This window comes from Equus caballus, chromosome 4, assembly GCF_041296265.1.
Source record: "Equus caballus isolate H_3958 breed thoroughbred chromosome 4, TB-T2T, whole genome shotgun sequence".
In the NCBI taxonomy this organism is placed as follows: domain Eukaryota; kingdom Metazoa; phylum Chordata; class Mammalia; order Perissodactyla; family Equidae; genus Equus; species Equus caballus.
In genome coordinates, this window is record NC_091687.1 from 20,398,418 (window position 1) to 20,418,251 (window position 19,834).

The 19,834-nt window shown below is 46.3% G+C and overlaps 1 protein-coding gene across 7 annotated transcripts in view; it reads right to left on the reverse strand.

Annotated features, from left to right (window-relative positions):
- Positions 1 to 8,830: 8,830 nt before the first annotated feature.
- The window catches only part of GRB10 (growth factor receptor bound protein 10), a 205,153-nt gene continuing 194,149 nt past the window's right edge, over positions 8,831 to 19,834 (reverse strand). For all 7 annotated transcript variants that reach the window (XM_070264433.1, XM_023639064.2, XM_070264430.1 and 4 more), the window contains 2 exons: positions 14,202 to 14,295; positions 8,831 to 11,737 (listed from right to left, as the gene is read on the reverse strand). In XM_070264433.1, the coding sequence (XP_070120534.1) occupies positions 11,591 to 11,737; positions 14,202 to 14,295 (241 nt within the window). In that variant the 3' untranslated portion in view covers positions 8,831 to 11,590. The remainder of the gene's footprint in view (positions 11,738 to 14,201; positions 14,296 to 19,834) is intronic.

The window sequence follows — 19,834 nt, forward strand, 5'->3', positions numbered from 1 at the left end:
GGTTGTAGTGCATTTCAGGTGCTTGCCTCCAAATCTTTCCTTGAATTCTCTCTGAATTGGTATGAAGCGAAGGTGACTTATAAGAAATCAGATATATGGAGGGTTTCCTGAAGCACGTGTAATCCACAAGTCCTCTCCAGGTCTGATGTTGACCTTTGAGGTCGAGTTCAGCCACAGGTCAGACCAGTGCCTGCCTGGGGCAGTGCTGGGACTGTGCTGTGATTGGCCATTGCAGCCCTGAGTCTACCTGGAGGGTAGCTTAAGAGTGGCTTATAAGACTGGTTGTTTCACGATGTCACTGAGGAGGGGACCCACAGTGGCCTCTGTACAAAGTCCCAAGAGGAACATTTCACACGAGTCTCAGAGCTGGGAGGTGCGTTTTTCTGGCATGACTGGCTTGTTTTCCCTGTGACTCTTGTAACCAGTCGGGTTCTGTCCTCGTTTTGGCCATTTGAAGCTCAGGTCATTTTGCAGCCCACAGCTCCAGGCCCGTGGGACAGTATTCTCTTCATTTCTTAGAAGTACTCAGCCCTTGGCTTTATTATTGTCTTACTCTTATTTCTGATTTGCTCCACATCCCTCAATTATATACTTTATTCTTCTATATTACATGTTTTGGTAGCTACCTTGACCTTTTCCTCGAATAAGTGAAGTTTAGAATACTGTTGGGAGGAACACGGCTCTGTTAAGTCAAGATGCAGGGTGAAAATGAAGGGAACCTTTAGCATCCAGATATGCTGGATTAAAGGATATTAAAAACAAAAGGCAGTGAGAACATGAACCACTTTCTAAGGAGTTTGTTGGTGAAGGACAGAGACATGCTCTTAAATGGAACAGCACTAAGAAGGACAGGAGTTTGCTCAGGGAAGGAAAGACAGTTGGCTTGGGTTTGGTGCAGGTCAGGACCTACAGCCCAGCTGGAACAAGGCCAATCACTGGTCCCCTCCAGCTGCATGTCTTTTCACATTTCATGTCTTTCTTACAGGTGTGGGGTTTATGTGGATTAGAGTGAGGCTTGGGTGTTAGAGGTTTCTCAACCTCAACACTATTGACATTTGGGGCTGGATAACTCTAGATAACTCTTTCCTGTGGGGAGCTGTCCTGTGCACTGTAAGATGTTCAACAGCATCCTGGAATACAGTAGTTCCCAGCTGTGACGCCCAAGAATGTCTCAGACATTGCCACACGTTTCCTGGAAGGCAAAATCGCCCCTGGTTGAACATCACTGATCCAGTGCGACCTTGTTATGCCCCAGAGCAGACGAGGGCAGATGAAGGCAGCCCATACTGCAGCTGATGGTGTCCTGGAAGAGGAAGGACCACTCTACAGTCTCTTCCATAGGAGCGGAAGGGGCTACTTCTCATTATGTTGGAATTGCCTGTAACTGGTCATAGGAGCTTGCGTGTTCCGGGAGAACTGAAAGTGCAGACGTGACTGAGAGGGACATTCAAGTGAGCCCAGTGGGCATGGCTCCTTGGGAGAGGAGGAGATGGGACTCAGTGCTGAGATTATCTGAGCAAGGTGGGGCCCTGGAGATTCTGGTGAAGTCAGGGATGAAAAGCGATGAGCCACACTGTGATGTCCACACTGGCTGAATCCACAGAGGAGAAATGTCAGGGGAATCTAGTCTTCCTGGAGAAGCCACTTTGCTTAAGAGCTGGTGAGAAAATCAATTCCATGCTTTTTGCAGAGCACAAGGTTTTTAATTTTAATGAAGTCCAGTTTATCAATTTTTTCTTTCATGAATCATGCCTTTGGTATTGTAGCTAAAAAGTCATTGCCAAATTCCGTATTTGTTTAGGTTTTCTTCTGTGTTATCTTTTAGGAGTTTCATAGTTTTGTATTTTACATTCAGGTCTACAATCCATTTTGAGTTAATTTTTGTGATGGGTGTAAGGTCTGTGTCTAGATCCATTTTTTGCATGTGGATGTCAAGTTGTTCCCACACCATTTGTTGAGGAGACTATGTTGGTTCCATTGAATTGCCTTTGCTCCTTTGTCAGCGATCAGTTGACTGTATTTATGGGGGTCTACTTCTGGGCTCTCTATTCTGTTCCATTGACCTATTTTTCTATTCCTCTGTCAATACCACACTGTCTTGATTCTTGTAGCTTTCTAATAGGTCTTGAAGTCAGGTGTCAGCCCTCCAACTTGGGTCTTCTCTTCAGTGATTTGCAAATCACTGGCGTCTGCCTCTTTTTGGGTCATGAAATCAGTTTTGGAGGTCTCATGACTAGCATTTTAAAAAATGAAATAGAACAGAAAAGAATAAAGAAAAAAAGTGGGGTATGGAACCTACTAAGGGAAATAATATTTGCTGAAACTTTTGTCTCAATTATGTATGTGTATATGTGCCCTAGGTCACAATATAAAATGCATTTCTTACTGTAGGTTGTAATCAAAGACTTCGAAAGCCACTGTGGATACTCTCTTTCTGAAGAAATAAAGTAGGTCAAGATTTGTAACATCTGGAAGTGAGGATTAAGCAATGATTACAAAAGGATAGAGAAGGCAATTTTTATTTGCCACCAGCTACTCCTATGTTCATTTTTTAATTCAAAAACATGATATTGATATGTTCCTTAGCTACTTGTCATTTTCTTTTGTGAATTTCTTTCTTCCATTTTCTCTCTTATTTCTAGCTCGGGAGTGACAAGCACTCAGCCTGGGAGGGGTACAGGCCTGGTGTGCCAGCCAGTCCTGAGGGCAGCACTGGACTCCTGCATGGGGACCATTCACCCAGCGCTTTCTTCAGCTGACTCTGATACCTGACCAAAGACAAAATGATCTGCTTATCGACTTTTAAATTAATTATAATGAAGCTAATGCATGACAGTGGGATTTCACACGTATTATCTGTTTGGGCCTCCCCCAGGAGATGCACAGAGTTAGTGTGAGTGGCCTCATTTTGTAATGAGGAGAGGAGTGGATAGTGGCAGACAGAGAGGAGGGTGCCCTGCTGGGGTGCTCAGGTTGGCAAGAGGGAGAGGTGGCAGCTCACAGCCTCTGTGGGAAGCCCCTTCTTTGCCCAGTTACCTGGCCATAGATTCAGCATAATGGAATGAAGGCCACTGCCGGGCTCGGTGCATGACTCGGTGCAGATCCCACTGCAGAGAGTGAACAGAGGGCCTAGAAGGAACCCCAGTCAGAGAGTCAGGAGTTGCGGGTCCAGACCTGGCTGTACCACGACCCGGCTGTATACACTGAACAACCCCAACTGAATGGCTCCCTTCACCCTGGTGAGCAGGGAGGTGTGTCCGGCAGGGGACCCAGCAGGGGCTGCACTGCCTGCCCCCTAGGCATGTCTGTCCACTGCTCCACGGGGACAAACAGAGCCTATCAGTAGGCAGCATGAGGCCAGAGGCTGCTGTGTCCTGTCAGGGCCAGAGCCCCACAGCATTTCCAGTTGTACTGGCCCTCTGCTCACTGGGGTGCCCATGGGCAGCTTCAAGCATTTTTAAACTTAATCCTCAGCCTTTCCCAGCACAGCTTACCAATACCAACCACTACATCTAGATGCTAAAAAGTCCCTGATGGCTTGGATGGGATGAAAATACAGCAGATGCATGGAGCTCATGGCAAACTGGAGGTTATTTTATCCACCTGTGGTGGTCTATGAGCAAACACTTTTATTGCCAAGTCAAAGATTTTGATTCTCTAGGCTTAAGAGGAGCCTGGAGATGTGTAGGTGCAAAGCCCCACAGGTGACTCTGATGGATGGGAGGGTTGAAAGCCATTGCTGTGAGCCAGATGCATCCTTCCACAGATGTGTTAAATGAGTCCCTAAGTCGTGCTGCTAAGCCAAGGCAGAAGGAGGCACGAGCCTGTTTCTCTGGACACCCTCTAAAACTCTCCTTCCCAGTGGGAGCTGCACTCAATCACGTGGTGGCCTGGTACAAAGGCACTTTTCTGTCCCCAACTAACCTACTGAGTCAGAATCTCTGGGGGTAGGTCCAGGATATACCCGGACTGCATCATCGTAAATGTACCCATTCTAGAGAGGAAGTGTCAGAAAGCAGGCTTGGGATAGCCCTTGGAGTCTCCCCTTCCAGCAGCACCCAGCTGTAAGCTCAGCACTGAGGTAGAAAGTCATCCACATGCAGAATGACCCTGGAAAACACCTCAGTCCTCTCAGAAGGCACAGAGCAGGGCAGGCAGATTTTACGGAAAATTGAAATAGTGCAATAACAAAATAGTAATACCATTTCACATTTTGTAAAAAACAAAAAAATAATGCACATCCCCTCCCTCCAATTAAAAAATATGCCGAGAATTTTTCATACTCTTGGAAGGTGTTGGTTGAGTGAAGCCTAAACTGTGCTCTCATCGCAGTGGCCCACCTTATTCGTAAACAGAAACACTGGCACTCTTTGTCAGGGTAGGTTGTGAATTATGTAAAGGTGTCAAGAATGATCCCAGTTTTCAATGTAACTGCTCTGGACATAACTCTCTCTCAATAAGTCCTGTGCGGCCAGTTCTGACTCCTGCAGGGAAAGAGGCCGCTCTTTCTTTAGATGTGCACCAATGAGGTTTCTGCTTTCATTTAGAGTCTTTGGGCAAAAACACACACTTTATATTTACACACTAAAACTACACTCGATCCAGGGAGATGCCCACAGTAATGGGACTAATTTGGGCAATAGAAAATGTACATTTCCTAACTCTGGCTCACGCCAGGAAATCTGCTCATTAAGTAGGGTGATATCAAATCAGGAAGCATTGTTTTTCTTGGGGGATGGTGGGGGGGGGGGGGCTAAGCAGACATAGCTGAGTTTTCTGTTTTGGATTTGTGTTTTTTTGAGGAAGATTGGCCCTGAGCTAACATCTGCTGCCTATCTTCCTTTTTGCTGAGGAAGACTGGCCCTGAGCTAACATCTGTGCCCATCTTCCTCTACTTTATATGTGGGACGCTTACCCCAGCATGGCTTGTCAAATGGTGCCATGTCTGCACCCGGGATCCGAACTGGTGATCCCCGGGCTGCCAAAGCAGAACGAGTGTGCTTAACTGCTGCGCCACGGGGCCGGCCCCCATAGCTGAGTTTTGTAGATGATATATGTATATGACATGAAACCACTGCCATGCAGTTATAATCAGAAAGCCAGGTGGACCCAAGCAGAACGAAGATAGTGGATCTGGTCAGTGTTCAGCAAACACGAGGTTACATCTTCCCTGTGGGTGAGGCAGAGGTGTGTCTTAAGTGGCGAGGCCCTTAACCTTGGATCTGGAGCTGAGCTTTGCCAAATAAGAACATCAACACAGGGAGACTGATTCTCAAGTGCATCCCTTCTCGTTCTAACTGTTCCTTACCGCTTCTGTAATTTAGGCTCTGGTCATCAGTCACCCAGACTAGCCTCTCCAACAAAACTTTCTGCAATGATGGAAATGCTCTCTATCTTACGGTAGCCGCTAGCCTCACGTGGCTACTGAGCACTCAAAATGTGGCTAGGGCAACCCAGGAACTGCAATTTTCATTTTATTTTATTCTTATTAATTAAAACAAATTTAAATAGTCACATGTGCCTAGTTGTATCGCATTAGATAGCACACACCTAGCCAAGGCGACACTCTCTCTCCACCTGTGCTCACACTCACCTTCACATTTGTAAGGGAGGAAGACATTTCGTCTACCCGCTGTGGGTTCTTCTGGCTGGAGAATGAATTAAATTCACATGAGACAGAATAACAGGATAAAATTAAACAAAGCTTTATAACATGTACACATGGGAGAGGCTCAGGCAAGCAAAGCAACTCGCCAAAATGGCTGAAGACACCACCTTAAATATCACCCTCAGCTAAAGACAAAGGAGGACGTTGGGGGTGGAGGGAGTCAGTTACAGGAGGTTACCAGATTATGCAGATTTAAGTCCTTGCCTTCCACACTGATTTATCAAGAATTTCTGGAGATAAGGTCACCCCCCCTCTTCTTCCTGGTACAGAGAGGGAGACATCTTTACAGATGGAGATTTCCTTTACCATGTAAATGTCTCTTAACAAAGGGTAAGTAAATTCCACTTTTTAAAGTCTCTTTCCTGTCTGCAGTTTTCAAAAGTAACCAGCCCAAAATAATCCTCATGCCAAAGAGACATTTCTTGGGGTGGCCAATTCCAGTCCCCCACACATTCATTCTTCACACATGAGTCTCCCAGCTGGACTCCGTGCTTCCTTGAGCATTCTGTGCTACAGCTCTGAGATAGCTCTGCATGTGTGCATGTTTGAGTATATAGTTACAACAGAGTTTTTATTTTCCAAGAGAATTGGTCATGACTTTTATTTCAAATAACAAAACCCCACAATTAGACAAAATGACACTGTATTAATTTTCAATAGAACAACCAAGGGAAAAAACGTTCTATTGCTAATTAGTATGATATCATTTTAAGGGATTTGTCTGGAAGGTATGTGAAAGATACATGTGAACATGGGTGTGACCAAAGGCAGGGAGAGAAATTGGTTAGATTATCAGTCTTAATGGATTATGTTGTCAAGGTCTTGGAATTCATATACACAACTCTTTGTAATAGGGTTTATTTATTAACTTATCCTGCTAGCATCAAACACAACCCCTGTCCTCTTCCTCACACAAACTTCCCATGAATGGCTGGTCCAAGGAAAACTCACCTTCTTCAAAGAACCAGGACTGATCTTCTATGAAGAAACCCCAGGAGGGAATGGTAGGAAAAAGCAAATGGTAATGAGCACTCACTGGGAAAATATTGCCATATAGTAGATTAAAACTGCAACCAAACATAATATCATGAACTTAAAAAAAAAATCAAGCAATCACTTCATAAAAGCTCAAAACAGAGATGCAAGAGCTCACGGAATATATGAGAGGAAAGCCGGCATGGCTGTGAAGAGAAATGGAAGAGAAAGACAAAGCCTTCCCAGTAGTGGAGTCCACATTGGAAGCAGTGTCACAGGGGGAATGATCCTACAGAAATACCGTGAGTGACATGGAGGATGGACTGAGACAGCAATACCAAACCAAATTGCAATCACAGTTAGAAGGGTGTGAGAGAGAGCAAAGGTTATAAAAGGCAGATAAGAGGGATCCAACACACACCTAACTGCTGTTTTAAAAAATAGACCTGCAATAACAGAACAAAAAATATATTTAGATGTAATCCAGAAACATTTCAGAAATCAAACGACTGATATGTCTACAGATTGAAAGTGTACACTGTGTCCCAGGGAAGTGGGTGTCAATCACCAATATGCACAGACCCCTGCCTATTCTTGCTGTTCCCAGGAAGGGTCATTAGTGTCCCACCAGGTGTGCCATGTATCCTGGAGAGCCCTCTGCTGGCCATGCTGAGATCTGCAGTCATAGTGTCCTCTGTCAGCATTTCCTGCCCCTGCTGGGTCTTCACCAGCCACACAAGGAGCGGCCCCTCTTGTGTACTGTGGGATGGCAGATGAAGCCTAACTCTGCGAAGGATGGATTTTCATGTCTGTTTCGAGTGCTTCTTGTTAATGTATAACTTCCAGGATGAGAAGGGGCAATACTGAGTTTACCATACTAAAACTCAAGGTTGTAGGATATTTTACTTTTTATATTTAACAAGCTAATGTTTTTATCATAAAAAAACCCTACTTATAATTTTAAAAATTGCTCAAAATATGTTTTAAAAACCAATAAGAAGTGTGATCTAAGCAGCGAGATCAAGTTTAAAGTCGTGCTATGAGCGCTTCTTTTAATTCCATCAGTTTGTCTGTGGGACTGCTTGCATCATCTTCTTTGGAGGGACCACCAAGTCTGCATTTGAGAGCCTGGCCCAGTGCTTCCTCCCCCACCCTGGGCTCTGGAAGGATGGGAAGGCAGGCTCGTCCTTGTCACAGTGCCTCTCCACACTGCACTCTCCACCAGTACACACCTTCCCCACAGCCACCTCGCATGGCACTGCACCTGTGCAGCCTGCTGTCCAGTCTTCCACTCTGCACCCCTCCACATGCCCCCCAACACCACACTTGCTCCTCCTCTCCCATGCCCACAGCCCTTGCCACACACCCCCTACACATATTCACACACCAGCCCCATAGTAACCACGCACACTTCTCGTGAGGAGGAGAGCATGCTGAATTCTTATTATTGTTCTTCCTCTAAGGGTGGCCGGCCTTAGAGGGGCAAGCTACCAGAAATCGAGGACTCAGATTCTGAAAACCAGTGACAGGGGAGTTCAAAATGCTACAGATGTGCTTCTGCGGGTGGCCAAGGCTGGCTTGTGACAATATATCCATATTGTCTGCCTGGTCGGGGGCGGGAGATGGTGAGTCGGGCCCAGGTACAGGGAGGTGGTACATCAGGGTCTCCAGCCGGGAGCCTGGGGAAGCAGACACAGGACATCCATTTTCTCAATCGTTCTGCCAATTTGTCTGATTAGAAAACCCAGGTTCTCATCACTTTGATTGTCCTCGTGCGGTAGAATAAATGCCATTGGACTTGTCAAATGTGAAGTTATGAGTTTCTGAAGGTGTTGGCTAAACCAGAGTGGAGACCTGCTACCTTTGAAGCATTCAGAGGTCTGGGATTCTTGCGGTGGAGGCGCGGAGAGATGAGGCCGGCTGCGACTGTGCCGGCACCAACACGGAGCCTGAATGTGAGCACCAGGTTCCTGCACCTGCCCCGCCAGACTGCAGGACTGAAATGAGCCCAGCGTTTCATCAGGGCCAAGCAAGCTTGCACATCACACATCAATTCCTTCTTAATTAGTTTTTAGCCAGTGCAAAAAACCTCACTGTTAATATTCTAAATCATTTCCAAAGGTTTGTAGTGGCTGACCAACCAGAGTATTTTGAAATATAGAAACAGACATTACAAGCAACAGAAAATGAAGAACACTGTATTAATGTTTATTTCTAATTACAAGAAACAGAACATCAGTCCCTTATTTGTACAAAAATACCTGAAAGTTTACAATTAGGTTCACGAGCCAAAGAGTTATGTACAGAAAGGAGCAAAGCACGTGGCATAAAGGTTTTGTCTTTTCAGTTAATACCTTCTGCATTCCCTGAAAATGTCTACACACCAGACCCCTCATGGTCTCTGCAGCTTGCACCGTGACATCACAATCTGCGAGGAGCAAGTCCCGCCCCCGGAAAGGTGCACCCATTGGTCAAACCGTCAGGTAGTAAGTGCAGAAAAGAGAAGACAAAACATCTAGGCCGAGGCACATATTTCTTCAAGGTTTAGCAAACAAAAAAACGTTCTGGAACTGTAACACCTAAGATAACAGAGCTCACTTATTCAACTCTAATACCAGGAGCGTTTGGCGTTTTCCTTTTCAACTTAGTCCGGGTTGCTACACAAAGTTTTTATTTTAGAAAAGAAAACCACAAGCAGAGATAGAAAATCAACAGGCTCCAAAACGACCCTGAGCTGTCCCGTTTACATTCATGTCATTTAAATACAAAAATAAAAGTCAAATGTCCTTCAGCCCTTGGCTGGCTGGGCTGGGCGCCCGTGGCCTCCAGGGACTGGCTGTTTTCAGGTGGAGCTGCCAGCCCCAAATGAGGGCAGTTTACACTCTCCAATGATTCACCGCGGCTGAAGGTGCAAACACTACGTCACACCGGGTACATACACACCTGTCAGTCAAGCTTCTGTTCTCCTCTTAAATAAAATGCGTCTCTATAAATATGAAATCCTGCAGATACGAGCTGTCTATCAGAGAGGGGCGTGAGGGTCTCGTCTCACTGGTGGAGACTGGTCTATGTAAACAGAAACAAGAAATGGTAGAGGTTTTTCGTTTTTGTTCTTTAAGGTTTTCCTTCCAATCGTGAAGGGGAAGAAGGTGTGACAGTGTAGCTAGCATGCTGCCAGGTACGCCCTTGAGGATTACCTAATTGTCGCTGGTTTGAAAGATTAACTGGCTACAAAGGAGAACGCAATCAAGCATTTATAACTAAAAACATGATTTACTAAAATTCTTCACTTGTATAAGTAGATATCTCATGGAAAACAACTTGAGTGTGGCCTATTAACTACCATACAGTGTTTCCTGTGCCCTAGACTGAGAGCGCACATGCGTCACCGAAGCCCGTTGTGTGTGACCTAAACTACGGTGTGTTCCTCGGGAGCACGGCGGCGGGACGGAGTCGAGGCAGTCCAGTGGCCAGCACACATTCAGAGGGGCCGGTCAAGTGTGTACCTGGGATCTTGGAAAAGGAAATCGTTTTCACACAGTAGTCTGTATGCCCGTCAGGGGAGCCCTTTCTGCTTTGCAGAGATCAAAGATAAGGACGCAGCTGCTCTCACACTAGATAGCTCAGCCAAGGGGACAAGGCGGAGGGGAGGAACAACTCGAAACCCGGCCTGACTCAGCTCCCGGAGCGGGAAGCAGTGTCGTGTTGATAACACTCTTCAACGTCCACAACTGCCGTGAGGTACTTCTGACCACAGGCCAGCAGAGGAGCCACAGCTGCTCTGCACTCGCTGGCTTATGGGGGTTTTCAGCAGGACACAGGTCATCAAGCAGACCTTTAAATGCCAGGCTGTGGCTGTGCCCTTTTCAAAGGTTCTGTCTTTATCACCATGGAAACCCACAGCCACCAGAGGAAGCCAAGCAGGTGCCATTTTCTTTATAGATCCTTTAATCCCCTGAGGGAGAACAGCCATGAAAAGACTCACACCACTGCAGAGGGGTAAGGCAGTGATCGTTCTAGAACAGGCTGAAAGCACCCTAGGCGGGCAATGCAGCATGGCAGCCACTGCTGGCAGCTGATGGGCACCGGGTGTGTCTTAGGAAGGCTGGCCTGCATCGGACTAGAGGTGCGGTCACTCAGCCCTGCCATGTTGTGGAACAGTGAGTTTTCCAAAGAAATCAAGTCTCCTGAACTGTGGAGGACGGGCCGCAATAATAACAAGAGTACGGGACATCTGTGCATAGAGAAGTGATTGACAGACCATGGTTGCCTGACTGGGTCCACAAAAACATGCCAAATGCCTGCCACAGGTGACACCTTTTATTTAAAAAAAGCTCTTCAAGTATACTGGGAGGGGCTGGGGTGGTTTGTTATTTGGGAGCTGAATCCACCTATGGTAACCTGCAGAAGGTGGGGACCACCTTCTGGAAACATTTGGGGGCCCATAGTCAGTCTCTGAAGTCTGCCCATTGGAAACTGTCTTTGCGTCTTGTATGCACTGAAAAGCCACATCCCCTCCTACCAGAGGCTGAATATAACATTGAAAACAAAGAAGGAGTGCAAAAAAGTGATCAATACAAAAAAGTAAACATATCAGTTTTAATTGTCAAGATTATTCCAGGGCAAGAGTTCATTTCCAATTACTTCTCTCCGGCTCTTGTTCCTACGTGGCCCAGCCAAGCTGCTCATTCCAGTTTATTCTCAAATTCGCGCTTGCTCTCTCACGCCCTCCCTGATTTGGCCAGCGCAGAGGGAGGTGATCCTGCTGGATCCGCAGCAGCAAATCATCGTTAGGTCCAGCGAACTAGTCCACGTCGGTCGGCTGCAGCGACCTAACCGGTCTCACTCGGAGTCCCAAGGTGCAGGACAGCTGCGTGGTCTTCATGCACAGCCCTCGTCATTCCAGTGTCAGCTTCCTCTAGTCTTCAGCCAAGAGTAAATCTGAGGTCATAAGGCCACTCGGATGCAGTGGTGCTTGAGTTTGCAAGGCAGGACTCCTTTGTTTAGCTGGTAAAAGTCCACAAGCTGGATCAGGTCAGAAAATTTGGTGTTCCCATCATCAAGGCTGAAGAACATCTGTCCATCATCCTCGCACTAGAGAGACACAAGAACACTTGCCAAGTTAGAGGCCACACCTAAGGGAACAAAACACGGCTCACAGTCAGCATTAGCTCTGCCAGCATGTGGTCTGGTTCCTAAGGGACACACATGGAGTCAGTGAGGTGAGTTAGAAAATGTCAGGGTGAGAAGCCGGGGAGCGAGGTATTTGTGCTGGCTGCTACCAAGTTGCTGAGGTCTATTGGGCACAGCGGTTCCCGTTCCTGAAGTGTTTGTGGGGAAGAGCTCTAAGCTCCTCTAGCTTGCCCCACTTATGAGGCCAGTTAACCTCACAAGTTGACCAGCTAACCTGTGAGTATCCACTCCAGCATGGGCCAGCACATCCCGTGAAAGAGGACAGAGCCCTGGGTCTTCACAGATGGACCTCAGGCAACCTCCTTCAGCCCCGTGATGTTCCCTCTGCTCCATTATGAAGCAAATGTTGGACTACTGTAAGGGATTAATAAGATCGTGTAGGAAAAGCAACTTTCCCAGGTCCTGGAATACTTGGTAGCTATTTTTATTAAAATAGAGGAACTCTACACTATCTCCCAGAAAGAACTATATTCCTAACATCAATTTTAACTCAGTGAATTTTAAGTTCAAAGACTGAATTCTCTCTAGATGGGGAAGTCACTGCACTGTTCACATGGAGGCAGTTAGCTTTAAACCTTTGTCTATTAAACTTAGAGGCACTTCTTAACTCCAGAAACATTGCTGGACTACCAGCACATTCTGTGTTTTCAAGCACAGAGCTGCAATCTTGTTGCAATCTTGTTGCTGTAAGTCTCAACTTACTGTCCCTCTGATACTTCTAGGATTTGGGTTATTTGAGAGAATGGCATTACATAGTCTGCCTGCCATAAAGTATTTTTTCATGTTTTTGGTGAGGAAGATTGTCCCTGAGCTAACATCTGTGCTAATCTTCCACTATTTTGTATGTGGGACACCACCACAGCATGGATTGTTGAATGGAGTGTAGGTCCACGCCTGGGATCCAAACCCGCGAACCCTGGGCCGCCAAAACAGAGTGCGCAAACTTAATCACTACATCTCCAGGCCAGCCCCATAATTTTTCATTTTACTTTTAGTTTTAAGCTAAGAGAATAATATCTGTGTCCATAATAAAATGCAGGGAAAATGAAAAGGACTGTGGATGAAGCACGTTCCCTCAGATAACACTTCCTAGGTTTACACGTTTTGTGGCCTCTGGGAAGACTGGGCTCAAGTCCAGACTCTGTCCCTCTCTCCTAGCGTGGTCCAGGGCAAGCACTGAGAGCTGTCGGACTCGTGATTTTCTCACTTACAACTGAGGGCATGAGAACACCACAGGAAGTGACCATGCAGCAGAAAGAGCCTAGCAGATTGCTTCTGCTTGGTTCACTAAAGCTAACCAACACTACCCTTGTCCTTCTCCAGTTCAGGCTTCCTGTCACGGCACGATTGTTGAGACAGCTCGTCTAAAGTCCTGGGCTCAAGCAAGCTTGAAAAACGCCAGGTTGAATTACGTGAAATAGGTGCATTCAGTTACGTCAAGCCTTCTCAGAGCTTTGCTTTGTTAATGGACAGACTCTCTGAGAGGAAAATAGCTCATCACCCTCTCTTGGCAGAATACTTCCTGGGTTTGGGGTCCACAGGAAACATTGCATGAAAGTCATGATTACCCGCAATTCACCAAATCCTCAGGTAAAACATTTGATATTAGTTTTGTATATCTTATCCCCAAGTAATGAATTTGCTAAGGTGTGGACAACCATCTCCCACATAATACCCAAATCATGAACTAGAATCTGACCTTCAGCACACCAAAGAGAGAGTTGTTACACTTGACAAATCTGACAATAATTTGCAAAAAAAAAAAAAAAAAAAAAGTGATGCTGACTAACATATTTGATAATGATGTTTTTGGAATTGTTCAGAGGTAGAATCTGTTTTCTGATCCAAGGACTAAGTGGAAGGAGCAATGCAACTTCTCTTTGGGGGACCACCTGACCTTGAGTCAGATTTCTACAGCCTTCTTGAGTCACTCTGGTACCTACTAGCATAAGACAATTCCTTAGCTTCAAGTGGCCAGCGGTCAAACCTGCTGTACAGCGCCTGCCTTCCTGACCGTGGGCGCTCCCAGCACTGAGCTCCCGACTCACAGGGCCGCTCCACACTTAGCCATCCTCTCACCCTGCTCCTCCCATCCAGCACTGTTTCAGCTGTAACTCTGAGCTGTCCAGGCATGTGGGCGGGCCTCAGCACATGCCAAGACTTTCAATATTATTTCTAGGGAAATATTGTTCCCAATTCCAAAGGACAAACCTCTCAAGAAACCTTGAAAGGATCTCACTCGTGAGCTTGGAACTGTCTGACATTTAATGATCTAAAGTTTTGTTTGTTTATAACATGAAAATTGCATTAAGAATGGAACCAGAAAACAAAAACTAAGGACTAATATGACAATATCAATACTTACAGGTAAGATCTGGAAATTTTTAATTTTCTGGTGATGACACAGTGTAAGTACAAATGCCTTTGGATTACTCTGGCTGTCACGGAGCAGAAAAAGCCTGGGAATGGAAGATAATCAGTTGATTATTAATTTGAAAAATCTACACTTAATATATGTACATCTGTGCACATGCACACACACACACCTTTCCCTGCTCATCTGCTAAGACAGGCGTGAAGCCAGGAAGCTTCTGGATGCTTCAGCATCCGAGTGGCCTGACTGGCAACAGCATACTCTGCACCCAGACTGTGGTTTCTGAATTACCTCTCCACTGAACGGAACCAGGGCTTCCTGGGTATATGGCCGACTCTAGGATAAGGTAGGGAAGACACAAGATGAAGATGGAACATTTCGTGCCAGAAAGGAAGGAACTATTCAAAGAACGATGATCCAGGAGGTAGTGAGGCCAAATCTGGGCATCAAAGTAAGTAACAGAAGTAAGGGATTATAGCCCAAAGAATAAAATGGGAATCCATGAGTCTATATGATATTGTAAATAAATGAGCAAACAAAGTAATAGGAGAGAAGAAAAAGCTCTTCCTTAGAGCAGAAGCCCAGCAAGATAAAGAAGGAATGACAGGTTAGAGAACTACCATTTGGCAATTACCATAGATAACCAATGATTAAAGAGAAGAGCTCAGTGAATGCTAAACTTGGCAGATGACAGTTTGATGAGAAACAAAACATTGTTATAGTCTCAAAGCATCTGCCCCCTAATACTTATTTATCACAAAGGAAAAATAGTAAGTTCACAGTAGAGAAACCTGGTTGATACCATCTTCATCGCACATTCCAGTACCACCACCAGGAATGAGATAGTTGGACCTGAGTGCCTCCTGACGGGACGCACTGAAATGACACCACACCACTTCTGGTGCCCCTGCCCCAAATGCATGACCTGACCCAAATCACGAGGAGAGAGATTGGCCCAAACTGAGGCATGCTCTGCAACAACCGGCTTCTGCTCATAACAAGTGTCGATGAAAGACGGAGGAGGACCAAGGGGACACGCTGGCTTGGGAGGCGATTTAGGATCAAGAAGTGTTTTCTTTTTGCTATAAAGGATGTAATTAGGACGACTGGTAAAATGTGAACAGTGTGTACATTAAATAATAGAACTGCATCAATGTTAACCTCCTAATTTTTGCAACAGCACGATGTAAGAGAAGTCTTTGTTTTTAGAAATTTTATACTAAAACAATGAGGATTAAAGGGATATCATGCCACAACTTACTCCTAAGTGGTTCAGACAAAAACACGGGGGGGGGGGGGGGGGGGGGGGGAGTGGGACTAGGGAGGGAGACGGAGAGGGGAGAGAGAGAGAGAGCGAGGGGATAGAGAGGGAAAGGCAGGGCAAGAGAGGGAATAGGCTAAAGCAAACGTGCTACAATGTCGACAACCAGAGGATCTGAGTAAAATGTATACAGGAGCTCACTATACAATTCTGGCAACTTTTCTACAGTTTGAAATTATTTCAAAATACAAAATTAAAAAAAATTAGAATAGCACAAAGAAGCATAAATCTTTGCTTTCCCATGAACAAACCTAGAATGAGCTGGTAAGATAGACAGTTGTGCATTACAAGAGAAGAGAAAAAAGTCTCCACGCCCTAATCCAAGTGACAAAGAAGAAAAGGCCTGAGAGGAAACATTGAAAGGTACCAGAGACCAAACTGCAGGATCAGCTGAATCATCAGTTTCTAGACTGTCACGTGAAGATGGAAAGCACTTAAACGAGACTGGAAAATTCTGTTTTTTAAAAGGGTAAAAAAGTTTTATTTTACTACAGGACTTCTCAGAGCCTTTAAAATGCTAATATTCACAGTGAATGTTACTAAAGGACTTTTCAGACTTTAAAATGAATATTCATCCTGGCTCCCTAAGGAGCTCAAGCAGGACAATTTTCCAATGTTACCTGACTAAAAATCCCTTTATTACAGCCTTCCGCAGGACACAGATTCTTCAGAATCCACTTTGGAGACACCAAGTGGAATGGAATTGCACAGTTTGGCTGGGCTGAACTGGAGGGGACAATGCTAAGAATCTGGACTCTGAGGAATGTGCTCCATGGCACAGAGTGAGAGGGCGAGGTCTAGCTCCTCTCCTGGGCAGAGCTGCACCAGGTTCTTCCACCTCAAAGGTGTGTTTTCTTTTCTCAGCGTCATGATTACCAGCAGAAACCCAGGAGTCTGCAGGTCCCTAGGTCATCCCGGAGGAAAGCTGAGGCTGCCCCTTTCTCATCTGTTACCTTAGTTAGCTCCCTGCGTTTCCTTCTGCAGAGAGGAAGCTGCCGCTGAACCGGGTCTGGGCCCACTCGCCCCTGAGCAGCCGAAGGAGCAGACACAACATGCTGCCCTGTCTGCCTCGCAGTTTAGGGGCACAACCTGGGGAAATCCTGAGGCTACCCCACAGGATGGGTTTTACAGTTGTGCCTAAGGGCTGTGTAACTGAAACGATTCCTAACAGGGAGGACCCTCGCAGGGTGAAAAGGGTATGGCGCAGGAGTCAGCAACACTCCTGGATTCGCCACTTGTTAGCTTCAGGATCCAGGGGAATGTGCCTTCTCAGCCTTAGTGTCATCATCTGTAAAAGGGAGTAACGCCTCTCCTACAGGGTCATCTAGAAGATTGTGGCTGTTGTGCAATATAGCACACAATCCATGGTGGCTTGAGACAACAATGCTAATAACCAGCAAATCGCAGAGATGCACTGATTTCTGAGAGGGACAACTGAAGGCACAAGGCTCAAAGAAGACAAAGCATGCCAAGGGATGCCACTCAGATTAAGAAATCATGAGCGTAACACAGGAAGCAAAGGGTGAGGCCAGGTGAGTCCCCACCTTCATTAAGAACTGGAGGCAGGCACGGGGGAGCCCTCCCGACCATGGTCACCGTGCACTCATGAGAGAACGAAGAGCTGTGTGTGCCAGGGGCTGACAGTGATCAGAGTGCCGCACAGCTCAGATCACCAAGCAAGCCATTGCATACATATTAACCCATTGAGTCCTCACAGCCACCCTGTTTTTGTCCTCATTTCATGGTGAGGGAAGCAGGGCATAGGGAAGTTAAGAAAATTCCCTGAGGTCACACAGCCAGCAGAAGCCCCAGAGGAAGCCTGGGTACAGCAGGACAACAGGACCCCTGGTGAAACCTGAGGAAGTGGGCAGATGATTCCTCCCCAGCTGGGGATTCCTCCCTGTTGTGGCTCTTACAAAGGTATATGTTAGCCTTGGGTCAGGTCCCCTCTCTCTGCCCTGGGGAAAGGGACAGCTGCAAAGAACTCGAGTCTGACAAAGGAGTTTCTGAAGCCATGGAGTGCAGACAGAGGGACCAGCACTCACAGACAGCACAGAGGTGGAGGCTGGGGACAGCAGAGGGGCTGGTGGCGCTAGACCCCAGTGTGATTCTGGTAGGGGCAGCAGAGGGAGAGATAGAGCCGTAAATGCCACAGGTAAGGAGATGAGCCACTGGGGGGCTTGAGCAGAGGGGACAACAGAACTAGATTTGTCCTTTGAAAAGATCCTTCTCCAGGCTCCGGGATGGGCTGGGGCGGCAAGAGGAGAAGGAAGCAGGCAGTGAGTTCAGTGCTCACAGGAATCCCTGCAGGGCTGCGGGGGTGTGAACGCACACACGCACGTGCACACGCATGGTCACCTGCGTGGGGGGCCGCCTGGAGACAGCGGGATTCAAGGACATCTCCCAGGTTATTCCAGGCTGATGTCTCGTTCTGGCCCTTCTCTTTCTATCTCCAGATATAATTTGAGGCTAAAGCCCTAGGAATCCTGTTCTCTAACAGCTGTCATTCTGGCACTGCCTTTCAAAGTTGTTTCCTCTTGTTGGACTCTTGCAATTGGCTTCCCTTCACTACTTCTGCAGGGGTCAGTAAAGGTTAGGAATTGATCATTTAGTTCACTTTCTTTTCCAAACACATTTCCTCCCCAAATGCAGGAATTAATGGGAGAGGTGGTGTCATTGTGATGACACCTGAATCAGTCCGCTGCTCCTCATCCTTGTTTGTGCCAGGGTTCCAGCAGCCTCACGGCAGAATTGAAAATTAGAACCTTAGAGAAGACTAAAACCCAGAGAGACTCCTGCTTATCAACAAGGCAAATGCCGCTAGGAGGGCTTCCCAGGGGAGGAGAGGTGGTAAAGGTGATGCTCATACGCCTCACCAGGTCTGAAATGATGTGAAAGTCGCCAGCTGGGACTCTGCTCTTGGAAAAGTTGAAAGACAAACATGGTTTAAAACCAGAAAGAAGCCGACACACAATCCAGTGGGTGGAGAGTGCTAACCCCTCCACCCGGGGTCCCCTGACCGGAGGGGCAGCCCCTCTTAATGAAAGTGGGCCACAGGGCCTGATCTCAGACTCACGGGGGAAGCTTCTTAAAAACACACACGTCCCCCCACTCCCTCTCTGCGGTTCTGTCAGCGGCGCAGAGATGCAGGTGCCATCGTCACTGCCCTGGCCTTGGCAGCACACCAGTGGCCACAGCACTTCCTGGGGAACCTTCATGCTCCGGCAGTATGATGTCAAGTGAACCCACTCGGCTTCCTCAGAACAGATCCCACGTACGATATGGTTAAAGGTGACACCACTGGAACATTCCAGGCACACTTTTGATGTGGCTCAGGGCTGTAAATGGGTACAGAGCCTGCTCTAGAAGTCCCAGGAACACACACATAGCTAAACGCAAACAGGGGCAGTGACAGAGGAACTTCAGGTGTCACTCTTCTCTCTCCTTACACAGGCCAGAAACTTTATAGGAGAAACATAGTTTTTTTTTTTTTTTTTAATAATTAGGAGGAGTCATTTCTAATGCTTTAAGAGGGACTATTCTGTTATACAGGTGACATCTCAGATAGGCAGTTTTGGAACAATTGTAAGGCACATGAGAAAAAAATAGAATAAGATCCATTCTTTACACAGTACACCAGGATAAATAAATTCCAAATGCATCTGAGATCTAAACCAACAAACAAAAAAGGAAGAAAAGAAGAAAGAAAGGGAAACAGAAAGAAAGAAAGGGAGAAAGAAAAGAAGCAATACAAGTTCTAGCAGATAACAGGGATGGGAAAAACTTATACGACTATGGCTCAAAACTCTAGAAGGATATGAGACGGAAATGACAAATGTGACCATATGAAATTTTAAAAAAAGGTATCATCAAAAAAAACTAAAACAAACCAACCCATAAGCAAAGTCAAAGAGACAAATGACAAACTGGGGAAAAAAAATGTTTGCAGAAAACAGATTTAGAACATTGGGCAAAGATATAAAAGCTCATATTTGTAAAAAAAAAAAAAAAAAACGCAATTAGCCCTTAAACATATGGACAAGGCTCAGCCTTCTTCATGAGAGATGCAAACTACAACTTCCCTCTCTGCTTGAAGAGGCTGTGGGAAACTGTCATTCTCAGAAATTTCTGGGGGTATCACCATGTGGTGTGCACACACTGCCAGGGGGATCTGGCAACATTTTACCATGTTACATAAGACTTCATGCTTCCCCTCAACACTCCCACTGCTAAGAACTGCCCAACAAAGGGACACCAGCAAAACCACGAAATGATGGAGCGCTGGATATGATAACATAGGTCT